The 14,772-nt window shown below is 43.6% G+C and overlaps 1 protein-coding gene and 1 non-coding gene across 4 annotated transcripts in view; one reads left to right on the forward strand and one right to left on the reverse strand.

Annotated features, from left to right (window-relative positions):
* The window catches only part of Zdbf2 (zinc finger DBF-type containing 2), a 44,506-nt gene that overhangs the window by 7,025 nt on the left and 22,709 nt on the right, over nucleotides 1-14,772 (reverse strand). For all 3 annotated transcript variants that reach the window (XM_037210346.1, XM_037210344.1, XM_037210345.1), the window contains one exon: nucleotides 297-7,227. In XM_037210346.1, coding sequence (XP_037066241.1) covers nucleotides 297-7,227 — 6,931 coding nt within the window. The remainder of the gene's footprint in view (nucleotides 1-296; nucleotides 7,228-14,772) is intronic.
* On the forward strand, nucleotides 9,628-9,730 carry LOC114708218. The gene has a single exon (XR_003736761.1). It is a non-coding gene; the product is annotated as a U6 spliceosomal RNA (small nuclear RNA).

Consider the following 14,772-nt stretch of genomic DNA (forward strand, 5'->3'; position numbering starts at 1 on the left):
CTCATCTGAACGAGTGTTTCAACAACCAATGGAGCTTCAGTCATCTGACACCGAGGTGTTTCAACAACCAATGGAGTTTGGCTCATCTGACACCGAGGTGTTTCAACAACCAATGGAGTTTGGCTCATTTGACACAGAGGTGTTTCAACAACCAATGGAGTTTCACTCATCTGAGACCGAGTTGTTCCAACAACTGATCGTGCTTCACTCATTTGACATGGAGGTGCTTCAACAACCAATGGAGTTTCGCTCATCTGAGACCGAGGTGTTACAACAACTGATCCTGCTTCCCTCACCTGACACCGAGGTGTTTCAACAACCAATGGAGTTTCACTCATCTGAGACTGAGGTGTTACAACAACTGATCCTGCTTCCCTCATCTGACACCGAGGTGTTTCAACAACCAATGGAGTTTGGCTCATCTGAGACCGAGGTGTTTCAACAACCAATGGAGTTTGGCTCATCTGACACCGAGGTGTTTCAACAACCAATGGAGTTTCGCTCATCTGAGACCAAGCTGTTCCAACAACTGATCGTGCTTCACTCATTTGACAGGGAGGTGCTTCAAAAACCAATGGAGTTTCGCTCATCTGAGACCGAGGTGTTTCAACAACCAATGGAGTTTCACTCATCTGAGACCAAGCTGTTCCAACAACTGATTGTGCTTCACTCATTTGACAGGGAGGTGCTTCAAAAACCAATGGAGTTTCGCTCATCTGAGACCGAGGTGTTTCAACAACCAATGGAGTTTCACTCATCTGAGACCAAGTTGTTCCAACAACTGATCCTGCTTCCCTCATCTGACACCGAGGTGTTTCAACAACCAATGGGGTTTCGCTCATCTGAGACCGAGTTGTTCCAACAACTGATCGTGCTTCACTCATTTGACACGGAGGTGCTTCAAAAACCAATGGAGTTTCGCTCATCTGAGACCAAGCTGTTCCAACAACTGATTGTGCTTCACTCATTTGACAGGGAGGTGCTTCAAAAACCAATGGAGTTTCGCTCATCTGAGACCGAGGTGTTTCAACAACCAATGGAGTTTCACTCATCTGAGACCAAGCTGTTCCAACAACTGATTGTGCTTCACTCATTTGACAGGGAGGTGCTTCAAAAACCAATGGAGTTTCGCTCATCTGAGACCGAGGTGTTTCAACAACCAATGGAGTTTCACTCATCTGAGACCAAGTTGTTCCAACAACTGATCCTGCTTCCCTCATCTGACACCGAGGTGTTTCAACAACCAATGGGGTTTCACTCATCTGAGACCGAGTTGTTCCAACAACTGATCGTGCTTCACTCATTTGACATGGAGGTGCTTCAAAAACCAATGGAGTTTCGCTCATCTGAGACCGAGGTGTTACAACAACTGATCCTGCTTCCCTCACCTGACATCGAGGTGTTTCAACAACCAATGGGGTTTCACTCATCTGAGACCAAGCTGTTCCAACAACTGATTGTGCTTCACTCATCTGACACCGAGGTGTTACAACAACTAACGGAGTTTCGCTCATCTGACACCGAGGTGTTTCAACAACCAATGGAGTTTCGCTCATCTGACACCGAGGTGTTTCAACAACCAATGGAGTTTGGCTCATCTGACACCGAGGTGTTACAACAACCAATGGAGTTTCGCTCATCTGACACCGAGGTGTTACAACAACCAATGGAGGGAGGCCCTGAGGTGGCACTTCAAGAAATAGTTCTGCAAACTCTTCCTCTTCTTCCATTTCCTCAAATTCTTCATATTCATACTTAGTTACTTTCATGTCAAAAGTTACCTTCTTACTGGAGCGTGCTTTCTTGGCAGGCTGAGGTTCATCATTGTCAGAATCATAGTAAATATGCAGGTCAGATGGATTTTCTAGATCCTCGTCCGGTATCTTCAAAGGGATATGCATCACAGTTGTCCGGCCCATCACTGACACAGAACAGAAAGAAGAGCCTGGTGCAAAACAGCTAGACTCCCAGTTCCTGTCTCGACAGGTAAGACTTCTTGGCTCTCTCCAAGGACTGGCACTTCTGACAGTATCTTCCGAGGTGAAACGTCTTTTATGAGGATTAGAGACATTCTTCTTAACTTCTGGGTCAACAGAACTACGATCAGTTCCTTGTAACTGGCAGGTAGTTGGCTGTTCAGAGGCATCATGGCAATTAGAGTCATAGTTCGTAACTTCTGGGGCAATACAATTACCATCAGGCTCTTGTAACTGGCAGGTAGTTGGCTGTTCAGAGGCATCATGGCAATTAGAGTCATAGTTCGTAACTTCTGGGGCAATACAATTACCATCAGGCTCTTGTAACTGGCAGGTAGTGGGCTGTTCAGAGGCATCAGGACAATTAGAGTCATAGTTCGTAACTTCTGGGGCAATACAATTACCATCAGGCTCTTGTAACTGGCAGGTAGTGGGCTGTTCAGAGGCATCAACATTGAAATTGAGTTCATGACCACAAGATGAACAAGTGGAATCTCCCAGAATAATGTAGTCATTCTTCCGATTTATTATTTTGAAACTTTCCTTGGACTGATTTGTCACTGACTGAGAGGCTTCATAATCACAACCACAGAATCTGCAATAGTACTTTTCCATTGCTGCAGAACCAGCAGAATCCGTGTTTATCTCATTGGTTTCTCTGGCAGTCAACTGAGGTGGCTCAGTTTCTAGCTGAAGAGGGATATTTGAATCAGAAATTACTTCCCGGTCACAATCACTATCACTGGCCACAACATCCACAAACACCACCTGTGGTGAATCTGCTTCTCCATCATCTGCTGTTTGAAGCTGGTTAACTACTATCTGAAAAGAGACGTCAGAATCATACAGCATTTCTGGCTCACAAGACTCGTTGTACTTTTCTTCTATGTCAGGCTCTTTCTTCTCAAGATCTGCTACTGTGCAAGCCACTTGAGGTGGGTCAACTTCTGACTGTAGATGAACACCAGAACTGCATGGTACTTCAGAACAACATGGCTGGAAGGTCTCATTTTCTAGGTCATTATGAGTCTCTCTTTGCAAGTTTACTTCTGTGATAGACGCATCCTCCACAGATGGATATGTCAGCAACTGAACAGGATCATCAGGATAGTAAGTTGGTTCAAAATCAACTAGCCTGTAGCTCTTATCTTCCAGGTAAATATGGTCTTCCTTCAGAGTCATTTCCTTGACAGTTTTCTGAGGATGGCCTGCTACTGACTGACAAGGATCACTGGAATCCAAACTCGTTTCAGGACCGTCATGGGAATCAACACTCACCTCAGGACCACAAGGACTGCTGCTCTTTACTTTCAAACTGGTACACTCTGTTTGCAAACACTGTGGTTTCCGAGTCACTGAGCAAAAAATGACATTTGAAATAGCCACTATTTCAGAGTCACAGGGCTCACAGTCACTATCATGTGGTCTAACATGTCCCCTCAGTAAATGTATTTCTTGAGCAGGCTCTTGGGTTGTATTAGTCACAGACTGGAGTGGTTCATCAGAATGCAAGTTGCTTTGTGAGTCAATAGATTCACCAACTGTATCTTCCAAATCCCCCTGCTCCTTCCAATGGCTGCTCTCCTGAACTACTTCAACTTCAGTTTGGCCAGCCAATGGCTCAGGGACATTGGAAACACATGTATTTCCCAAACCCTGCACCTCATCCTTCTTACCCTCCGTGTCCTCTTTATCCTTCTGACTTTGGTCTTCCTCACTGTCACTATGCTGATCAGCCTCTGATTGGGCAGAGTCATTAGAATCACAAGACTCATTATTCCTACCTTCAAGTTCAACGTGTTCAGGCTCCGAAACAGTTATCTCAGGTGCTCCAACTACTGCCTGGACTGACAAATCTGAGTGCAAATTTGTTTCAGAACTGGCATCCTGGCTGTTATCTTCTGAGGGCAATTGATCATTACTATCAAGATTTATTTGTTTAAGAGCTAGTTCAAGGTGATCCATTGCAGAACGAAAAGAAACACTAGAATCATGCATTAGTTTTGAATAAATAAGTTCACTGATCTTCTTTTCAAGGTCCTTTGCCTCGTTTTTCCACTGGCTCATTTTTGTGATCACATCGTCTTTAGGTGGTGACTGACAGTGGCTAGGAGAATCAACACTTGCTTTAGAATCACTGGGTTGGCCGTTTGTGTCTTCCAGTTCAACATGGTCTTCCTTCTCAGCTGGCTGAGGTTGGCTAATGACTGAATCAAGACAACCAGAAGCATTCAGACTGCCGTCAGTGCTCTCGTCCTTTGGGTCAGCATGGTCCTCATTCAAAGCAGCTGGTTGAGGTTTTTCAGTCATTAACTGAGGCAAACCATCAGAATGGAAAGTTGGTGGACAGTCATATTCATCATCGCTCTTGACTTCCTCAAGATGCTTTGTCTTTCTCTTGGCTTTCTTACCTACGTAAGGTTCTGTCACTGCTTGAGGAGCAGAAGAAGAAGCTGAATTGATTTCAGAATGAGACTCCGTGCTTTGACTTGGCAATTGAGCATGCTTTTCTTTTGGAGGGCATACATTTTTGACAATTATTTCACATTTGCGAATAACTGACTGAAAGGGGATATGAGAATCCAGTGTTGTTTCAGAAGCACGTACTATAATAGGATCTTCAGAACGTCCAGGCTTTGAGTTAAGAGTGTCTAGTTCAGAATCAGTAGGTTCATTTTCCTTCTGTTCTATGTGAACCTGCTCATCGTTAGGGAAATTTATCTTTTCAACAGCTACATCAGAATTAGTCACTGAATGAAGAGGGGCATTAGAATCCAAACATATTTCAGAACCACTGGGACTGTCATTCTTCCCTTCTAAATGAACGTTTTCTTCTTCCTGAATGATTACTTCTTTAACAGCTACTTCAGGGTGATCATTTCCTGAATGAAGAGGAATATCAGAATCATATGTTATTTCGGAAACACAAGATGCATTACTCTTATTTTCCAGATCAACAGGTTCCTCCTCATAAACAGCTACTTGAGGTTGGTCAGCTACTGAGTCATCGGGAATATCAGAATCAAAAGTTATGTAAGAACTACTTGACACACAGCTTTCATCTTCCAGGTTAAAGTCATCTTCGTTTATTCCTTCAACATCCAGCAGAGACCGCTCAGTAACTGACAGAAGAGGGGAATCGGAATCAAATGTCAACTCAGAACTGGAGCACCCATTGCTCTTAACTTCCATGTCGACATTTAACTCATCAAGATTTACTTCACCCCAAGCCCCTTGAGGTTGATCATTAGCTGACTGATAAGAAGCACGGGAATCAGAACTTAGGTTAGAAATGCCAGAGTGAACACTCTGATTTTCTAGGTCAAGATCTACTTCCTCAGGATTTAGTGGAGATTGATCAGCCTCTAATTGAGCATCAGCATGAAAACCCATTTCAGGACCATGAGACTCACAGTTCATATCCCCACGGCTGGTACTCTGGTTCGGAACATTTATTTCTTCTGCTTCTCTCTGGGGTTCATCAGCCACTGTCTCAAGAGAACCATCACGTTCAGGTTGTGCTTCAGCACTACTGGGTTGGGGTTCATTTTCCTGTTGGCCAGCTCTGTCTCTGGGGCTTCTTTCTTGAGCGGGCATTTGGGGAGCCGCGTCACTGTCAGAACTGAAGCTACTTGACCCGTAATTCTCATCAACCAGGTGTGCATGGGCATTCTTCGGAGGCTGTTGCTGTCCTGCTGCTGCTGCTGCTGGAGTCTCATCAGCTGAGGACCCAGAATCTTCACATGCTTCAGAGCTGCCGCTTCCATAGCTGTCAACCAGACGGATGGCCATCTGTGTACGAAGGCTTGCTGCTCTCATAGGCTGTGGAGGATGGTGACTAGTTGACGGAAGAGAGTCATCGCCATCAAAATTCTCTTCAGAGCCACTAGACTCGTAGCTTTCATCGACCAGACTGATGAGCTGTATGTTCTGTGTAATCACTGGAGAACGGTTGGTAGACACCTGATGAGAACTGCTGCCATTGTCTGAAGGTGCTCCAGAAACAGTAGGTGTTTCATCCTGAGGCTGTACATTGTCAGCATGTGTTTCTTCTGATCCATTTATCTCTCTAGCCGTCAGTTCAGATAGGGCACTCGGAGACTGACCAGAGGACTCAGAATCAAAACTCGTGTCAGAACCTCTAGACTCGTAGCTCTCATCTTCTTGATCGGGTCCCTCTTCGTCCTCTTCTTCCTCTTCTTCCTCCTCTTCCTCCTCCAGATAACGTAAGTCGTGTACTGCAGCTTGGGAATGACCAGGTACCAGCTGAAGAGAGCCACGCTGGAAAGTCACTTCAGAACTCACTGGGCGTTCCTGTCTGTTAAAGACCAAACATGTCTCTTCTCGGGGACGAACCACATTTGAACGAGATGCCTCACCACGACGCTTTGGAATGGCACCTTCACGAAGTGCTCGTGCTAGTGTGTCAGTCTCACTGGGGTTTCCCGATGTGCCTTCCCCTGCCTCAGAAGACGGCCCAGCTCTTACAGAACAAAGCTCATCACCTGTTAACTCACGAACTCGTACAACGGGGGAAAAAGACGCACCCTGAGCTCTGAGATTTTTCTGTGCAAGCAATTTGTCTAAATTTATGTTTAAAGGTTTCTTTTTCGGGTCTTTAGTTTCGGGTTGAGATGGCGGATTGCTAGTGCCCTGATCTGGGGAGTCAAAGTATGTTTCAAGGTTTTCTGTGTCACAAGCTGGAAAGGAATCTGAAGCAACTGCCAGTACTAACCGAGGAGCACTGGTAGCCGCAACTGGTCTCTCAGAGCCTCTAGGCAAAGATCTGGCAGGAGCATTACAAATCACTGGGGGACGCACTAACTCTTTTCCACTAGTTGTAGCCTGAACACCGACTGAATTAACTCTTTCCACACCACTCTCAACTTCCTGAGCCAACTCCAAGGGCTGCTGCTGCCCCCGCTCCAGCCTTTGAATAACCGATGGTCGAACCGCAACCTCTGCACACTCCTGGGAAGTACCAGGTCTACAATCTATCTCTTCAACAGATTCCGAATCCTCCGAGTTCTGCTCTCCAGTGCTCTCTGTAGTATCATCCTCCTTTTCATCGGAGTCATCCAAAACGACCACTTCAGGTGACTCAGGATTTGCTGCTGCTGCTGCTGCCGCTGCTGCTCCCTCGGCCGCCGCTGCTGCTGCCGCCACTGCTCCCTCCGCCGCCGCTCCCTCCGCCATGGCTGCTCCCTCTACTGCTCCAGCTGCTGCCGCCGCTGCCTCGTCTGGTGCAGGTCTAAGAATAATGAGGGGAAAAAAAAAAAACATTAAAATACCCAAGTTTTTGCTTAGAATTCATGGTATTGTTTCTATTACGGACTATTATTGGAAAAAGAACACAAGTTATCACAGCAGATTGTACACTCTATATACTTTAGAAGTTAACTGGTAGAGAAGATACAGTAAGCCCACCAGCTGCTATTTCATAAACAAATGGCTCCTGAACATACAAAAATGTAAATGAATCCCTGTCTCCATTTTTCAGTTATCACAAAAGACAGAAAAGTCTGATCCAGAGGCTCAGGATGTCACTCAGTCGGTAAAGCGCTTGCCAAGTATGTGCAAGGCCCTGGGTTTGATCCTCAGAAACCTCTGTTTTTAAGAGCTATGTCAAAAAAAAAAAAAAAAAAAAGACAAACTACAGAGTTAATCCTATCTATAGAAGCACATGGAAGAAGCTAGTCCTATCTGTTACCTTTAGGAAAATGAACAGAAAAGTCTGGGGCCCCAACAGGAACACAAAGAATATGTATTTGTCTCCTTTTTGTAAAGGTAGTGCCCCGGCTATGCTGCCCAGGTTGACCTTTCTCTAGGATGAGCAAATGCTACCACCTCCGTTTCCCAAGCAGCTGGAATTAGAAGCACAACAGCATTACACCTAGCTTACAACTGAGTCACTTCTGAATGTTCTTTCTGAATTATGTCTACATACACTGTATTTTCCATTCAAAAGTTCAAATTACTTTTTGTTCTTTGTTAGTGTGTTTTGTTTTGTTGAGACAGGGTTTTTCTTTTCTTTTTTTCTTTTGGTTTTTTTTTTGAGACAGGGTTTCTCTGTGTAGCTTTGCGCCTTTTTCCTGGAACTCACTTGGTAGCCCAGGCTGGCCTCGAACTCACAGAGATCTGCCTGCCTCTGCCTCCCAAGTGCTGGGATTAAAGGCGTGCGCCACCACCGCCCAGCGAGACAGGGTTTTTCTGTGTAACAGCTCTAGCTGTCCTTGAACTCACTGTGTAGACCAGGCTGGCCTCAAACTCACAGAGATCCACCTGCCTCTGCCTTCTGAGTGCTGGGATTACAGACATGTGCCTCCATGGCTGGCTGATTAAATTACTTTTCTAAAGATCTGAAATTCCATATCTAAACATCTGTAGGTCATCTTTCTACTGCCGCCAGCACAACAAGCTTGATTCAAAACATTTTAGAAAATCTTCTTTCATATACACAAACAGCTGTCCTCAAGACAGTCACAGTCTTCATTCAAGTCATAGCAATCATCTACTAAAGGTTCTCTACTCAGTGGTACTCTCTATGGTAGACAGTGAACAAATTCAAAGAAAGACAATCTGGCTCTCAAGCAGCATTCAGTTGGCAGCAACATCCAGTGCAAAATGTCAATATCAGCTCATTTAGACCCACAAAAAAAGGTATCACAACTAAGAGAAGCCAAAGGTATCATAAGCTAATTTAAGGTGGATGGATATCCTAAAACAGAAAGAAATCAAATTTGAAAATCTTAGTTTAAAAATCCATTTTAAAAATTACTAAAGAGGCTGGGTAGTGGTGGTCCACACCTTTAATCCCAGCACTCTGAAGGCAGAGGCAGGTGGATCTCTATAAGTTCAAGGCCAGCCTGGTCTACAAAGTGAGTTTCAGGACAGCCAAGGATACACAGAAAAAACTTGTCTCAGGGGAAAAAAAATTATTAAAGAAACAAGTTATAGACTTTAATGTATTATCAGTTCATTAGTTATAACAAATGTACCAGACTAATGTTGAGGCATTAATATTAGGTAAATTCAGTGAAGTCATATTATAAAGACCCTCTTTAAGGGTGGGGAGTGACAGGGTCTTACTATGTAGCCAGATGTGATGGAACTATGTAGGCCAGGATGGCCTCAAACAGAGATCCTCTACTTCCTGAGCGCTGGGATTAAAGGCGTGTGCCATTATGCCCAACTTTATAAAAACAAACAAACAAAACCCTACTTTTAATTTTTCTGCTAAAATTTTCTTTAAAAGATTACAGCCTAAGGCTGGAGGAGATGGCTGCAATGGTAGAGTACCTGCTGTGTGAGGACCTGAGTTTGGATCCCCAGCACCCACATGAGAACCAGGAACAGACAAAGCCGTGCACATCTATAACACCAGCATAGTGCAAGCTGGAAGGATCCCAGGAGCTCACTGGCCAGCCAGTCTAGTCAAAACAGGTAGTTCAACCTTGAGTGTGAGACTGTCTCAAAAAATAAGGTGGGGAGCCAAAGACACAGCATCAAGCTGTAGCCTCTTACACACACATATAATACTACAGTTTAGCAATAGCAAGGTGGTCATCTCAGAACTCAAGAGACTATGGAGAAGGGGATCAAAGCCATGCTGGGACACATTCTGAGACACTGTCTGAAAAACACCCAACAGGTGCTCACTTCGGCAGCACACACACAACAACCGGACTGACAGAGATGAGCACTGGCCCCTGCACAAGGATGACATGCAAATTTGTGAAGCATTCATATCTTTGTGTTTGTGCATTTAGTGTTTTTAAAATATGAAATGAAATAGTGTGTTACCACAAAAAGTGACAAACAAATGTCTATAAAAAATAGAAAATACAGCTGGGTGTGGTGGTGCATGCTTTCAATACCAACACATGGGAGGCAGTGGCAGGTGGAGCTCTGTAAGTTTGAGGCCAGCCTTGTCTAAATAGTGAGTTCTGGGCCAGTCAGGTCTACATAGTAAGACCCAATCTCAAAAGAAAAAAAAGAAACAGTAAAAATTAAAAAACAAGTATTTTTTTTAAACTTGAGAAATGCCACATTTGTCTGAAAGCATGTGTGTACATGTGCCAGCAAGTGGCAACTGTAGTGGGTAGCCATTCCAGCTTTGATCTGGAAGTTCCAACCCCCATTGAGGCTTCAGTAACTGTCACGCCTACAAGGCGGGGCCGAGAGAGGGCCCTGAAGACCCGAGATCCCGATGCACCGCCTTCTCTTGCTTCCTGGACCCTGGACGCTAGAGGTAGACGGAGCACAGTTCTCCAGAGAACACCGCTGGACTGCGCTACTACTTCTTCAGACCCTACAACCTACCTATCCATTCATTTGTAAGTTATGCACTAATAAACCTCCCTTTTAACTACGTGGAGTGGCCTTAATAATTTCACCAATAGACAACTGCTTTTATTTTTTTTCTAAAGACTTATTTTATGTGTAGTATAGCGCCCGCGCTATAACCCATTCACCATGTCCGAGCAAGGGGCTGAGGATTAAAACAGAGACAAGACAGAAGGTCATTCATCTCAGTAGAATGCCCTTTATTAAAGGGAAGCAGGGGCCTTGAATACAGACTAACAGCACAGTGGAAGAACCTGGGAGGGCAAAAGTTTGCTACAGAAGTTTCACTATTTCACACCCTTGCTGTTTACCCCACGCTACAGGGTACACTAAACAAGGAACCTGTTTTCCAGGAAGGAAGCTGGCAGGAAGTCTACATAGGGAGGACATCTGGTGAAGGTCAGCAAGCAAGGCAGCAGCTACCCAAGGAGTGGGGCCAGGGCCAACAGTGTGGGCTTTGCCTGCAGGTTTATATGTGCACCACATGTATGCCTTGTATCTGTAGGGGCAGAAGAGGCAATAGAGCCCTTTGTAGTAGAGTTACAGGTGGTTGTTAGTTACCTGGTGTGGGTGCTGGGAATCGAATGTGGGTCTTCTGTAAGTACAGCAAGTGCTTTCAGCCTCTAAGCCCCTAAGCTGCTCTTTTGTTAACCTATCAGAAGTAATACTGCTGTCATTCCATAAGTCACTGTGGTGGTTTGAATAGGTATATCCCCCACAGACTCATGTTTGAATGCTTGGCCCATAGGGAGTGGCACTATTAGGAGGTGTGGCCTTGTTGGAGGAAGTGTGGCCTTGTGGAGGAAGTGTGTCACTGTGGGAGCAGGCTTTTAGTTCTCTGATACTCAAGCCACACCCAGACGCCTCCTGCAGCCTACAGATCGAGATGTAGAACTCACAGCTCCTTCTCCTGCACCATGTCTGCCTGGATGCCACCATGATCCACCATGATGATAATGGACTAAACCTCTGAAACTATAAGCCAGCCCCAATTAAATGCTTTCCTTTATAAGAGTTGCTGTGGTAATAGGGTCTCCTCATAGCAATAGAAACCCTAACTAAAACAGTCATCTTTTTAAAAAGGTTTTTAAATTTATTTTATGTGTATGAGTGTTTTGCCTGTGTGTATCTAAGTGCACAATGTGTGTGCCTTGTGCCTGTTGAGGTAGGAAGAGGGTGTTGGATCCCCTGGAACTGGAGTAAAAGATGGTTGTAAGCCATCATGTGGGTGCTGAGAACTCAATCTGGATCCTCTGCAAGAGCAGTAAGTTCTCTTAATTGCTGAGCTATCACTCCATCCCCTTGATAATTCATTTTATTTAATACTAATTTGGAATATGAGTAATAAAAAAGGTAACTGTCATCAAATAGCATTACGTAATGGTTAAAAACAATTTTGACTTCTAATCAATGAAATGATAATGCAAGAACCACTTTCACCTCTTTTTCAAAACTCTGGATTACCTTCATTTGGTTTGTTGTTTGTTTTTTGAGACAGGGCTTCTCTGTGTAGCCCTGGCTGTCCTGGAACTCACTCTGTAGACCAGCCTGGCCTCAAACTCAGGGATCTGCCTGCCTCTGCCTCCTGAGTGCTAAGATTGAAGGTGTGTGCCACCACCTCCTGGCTACCTTCATGTGTTTTAAAGTCTATCACAACATACTTATAACTACTTCTTTAACAAGACATTACAGAAAATGGAAGGAACCAAAAATAAGAGGAAGAGAAAAGATAGAATGATATGGCAACTACCACCTAGAAGCTTCCATGTGCATCTATATCTGTACTTAATAGTAACAAATTATTATTCAATTTCTAGTCATTTGTCACTTTGCCACAAAAAAAAAAAACAACCCTTCAAACATACAACTATTAAAAGTTAAAAAAAAAAAACCCACTCTTGTACACCACTCTTAAGCTAAAGGGGTACTTTAAGGACTACTGGCTCAGTGGGTAAGTTGGCAGGCACAGCTTTAATCAAGCAAGTCAACCAAGTTAACACCATCCATGTTTGAAGGATGGACTAGCAGGAGTGGGAACACCAAGGGCAGTAGGGGTGACTGGAAGCAAAGTACAACAGCACACACACAACAGAATGTCACAATGAAATCCATTCTTGTGTAGCCTAACTAAATGAGATTAGTCATCTTTCAAAAACATCACCAGCAATTAACTATGTCAACATCTTGTGCCTCAAAGGATACAATCTCAGCTCTAAGGAACTACTGCCCAAAATGTATACTCTTAGTTTAGTCATGGGAAAACATCAGACAAGCCCAAATTGGGGTGTTGTCCATAAAATAAATAAGCCCAGTGCTCTTAAAGTGTCATAGTCTTAATAAGTAACTAAGTAATAATGAAATGATAGAGATGAAGGGAGACTAAGGAGACAGGACATTCACTGCAGTGTGTGAGCATGGGTGGTCCCAAGCACAGGGCAATGGCATGACAAAGGGTACATCTACAGACAAGCTAGCAGCATCCAGCAAAGTGGTTCCTAGTTTAGAGAATTACACTGTGCTCACTTTAGATTGCACAGTTAGGGCTCAAATTCCTTCTGTCACTTTTACAAATGTTTTTGGTAAGCCTTATATGTTATTCCAAAATGAAAAGTTAAAAAATAAAGACTATAACAGTGGTTCTCAAACTTCCTGATGCTGTGACCCTTTGATTCAGTTCCTCATGTTGTGGTGACCCCCAAGCATTAAATTATTTCTGTTGCTACTTCATAACTGTAATTTTTGTACTGTTATAAATCCTTGTTTTAATTATTTTTTATGTATGAGTACTCTGCCTGCATGTACACCTGCATGCCAGAAAAGAGCATCAGATCCCATTACAGATGGTTGGGAGCCACCATGTGATTGCTGGGAATTGAATTCAGGATCACTGGAAGAGCAGTCAGTGCTCCTAGCCTTCTCACCAGCCCCTACTGCTATGAATCTTAATGTAAACATCTGTGTTTTCTGTTGGTCTTAGGTGACCCCTATGAAAGGGCCCTTTGACCCCCAAAGAGATCATGACCTACATGTTGAAAACTGATGTTTTATAATGATCTATACACTTTAGCCTAGAAATTCAAATCCTATGAAATTAAACTATAGAAATAGTTGCGCACGCCTTTAATCCCAGCACTCGGGAGGCAGAGCCAGGCGGATCTCTGTGAGTTCGAGGCCAGCCTGGGCTACCAAGTGAGCTCCAGGAAAGGCGCAAAGCTACGCAGAGAAACCCTGTCTCGAAAAATCAAAAAAAAAAAAAAAAAAAAAAAAAAAAAAAAGAAATAGTTGCTGTGATGATCTGAATGATAATAGCCTCCATAGGCTCATATGTTTGAATACTTAGTCCCCAGTTGGTGGAAGTATTTGGGAAGGATTAAGAGGTGTGGCCTTGTTGGAGGAAGTATGTCACTGGGGGTGGGCTTTGAGGCTTCAAAAGCCCACACTGTTTCCAGTTAGCGCTCGTGTGCTCCCTCTCTCCCTCCCTCCTCCTTCCCTCCCTCCCTCCATCTCTCTCTCTCTGTCTCTTGCTTGTGGATTGTGGATCAGATTTAAGCTCTCAGCTACTGCTCCAGCACCATGCCTGCTTGTTGTCATGTTCCCTGCCATGATGCTATGATAGTCTGGACTCTAACCCTCAGAAACCAAGAGTCCCAGGTTAAATGTTTTCTTTTTTAAGTTGCCTTGACCAAGGAGTCTTATCACAGAAGAAAAAGAGTATCTTGGACAGTTGTACAAACATATTTGTTGAAGAAATGCTTATAAGGTTTCTAAGTCAGAAAGTCTTATGTACAATCCCATGGTTAATCTAATCTCATCTTTCTACCAGCTCTTATAAGAAACAACATTTGAAAAAAACGTTTCCCTATGAAAACATTTTCATCATTTCATCATTCTAGGTTAGTATCTTGCAAAACATAAGTTTCTTTTTCTACTACTGGTATGCACCTCAACTAATTCTTCATAGATATGTTCCCATTTGCTTTATCTTGTATACTTTTTATAATCTAATTGCTAGGCTTTTTTAGCCCAGAAAATTAACCATTAACTTTTAAGTGTTATCAAATGTTTCTTTTTATTAAAACTACCAAAACAAGCTGATTGGTGGGGGGGAGCTATCAAAGGCCAGAAAGACAGCTTCAAGGGTAAAGATATTTGTCACCAAGCCTATGTGTGATTTCCAAAACATACATGGTACTTAAAAGAGAAAACTAGCTCCTGCAAGTTGTCCTCTAACTTCCACATATACACAAATGAACAAATAAATAAATATAATAAAAATGTAATAAAAAAAATCTTTTGAAAAGACATCAAGATTCTGATATATTAAGAGACCATTCCCTGGGTGGTGGTGGTTGCACGCCTTTAATCCCAGCACTTGGGAGGCAGAGTCAGGCAGATCTCTGTGAGTTCGAGGCCAGCCTGGTCTACAGAGGAAGATCAGGACAGGCTCCAA

The sequence above is a fragment of the Peromyscus leucopus genome, chromosome 13 (assembly GCF_004664715.2).
Source record: "Peromyscus leucopus breed LL Stock chromosome 13, UCI_PerLeu_2.1, whole genome shotgun sequence".
NCBI lineage: Eukaryota > Metazoa > Chordata > Mammalia > Rodentia > Cricetidae > Peromyscus > Peromyscus leucopus.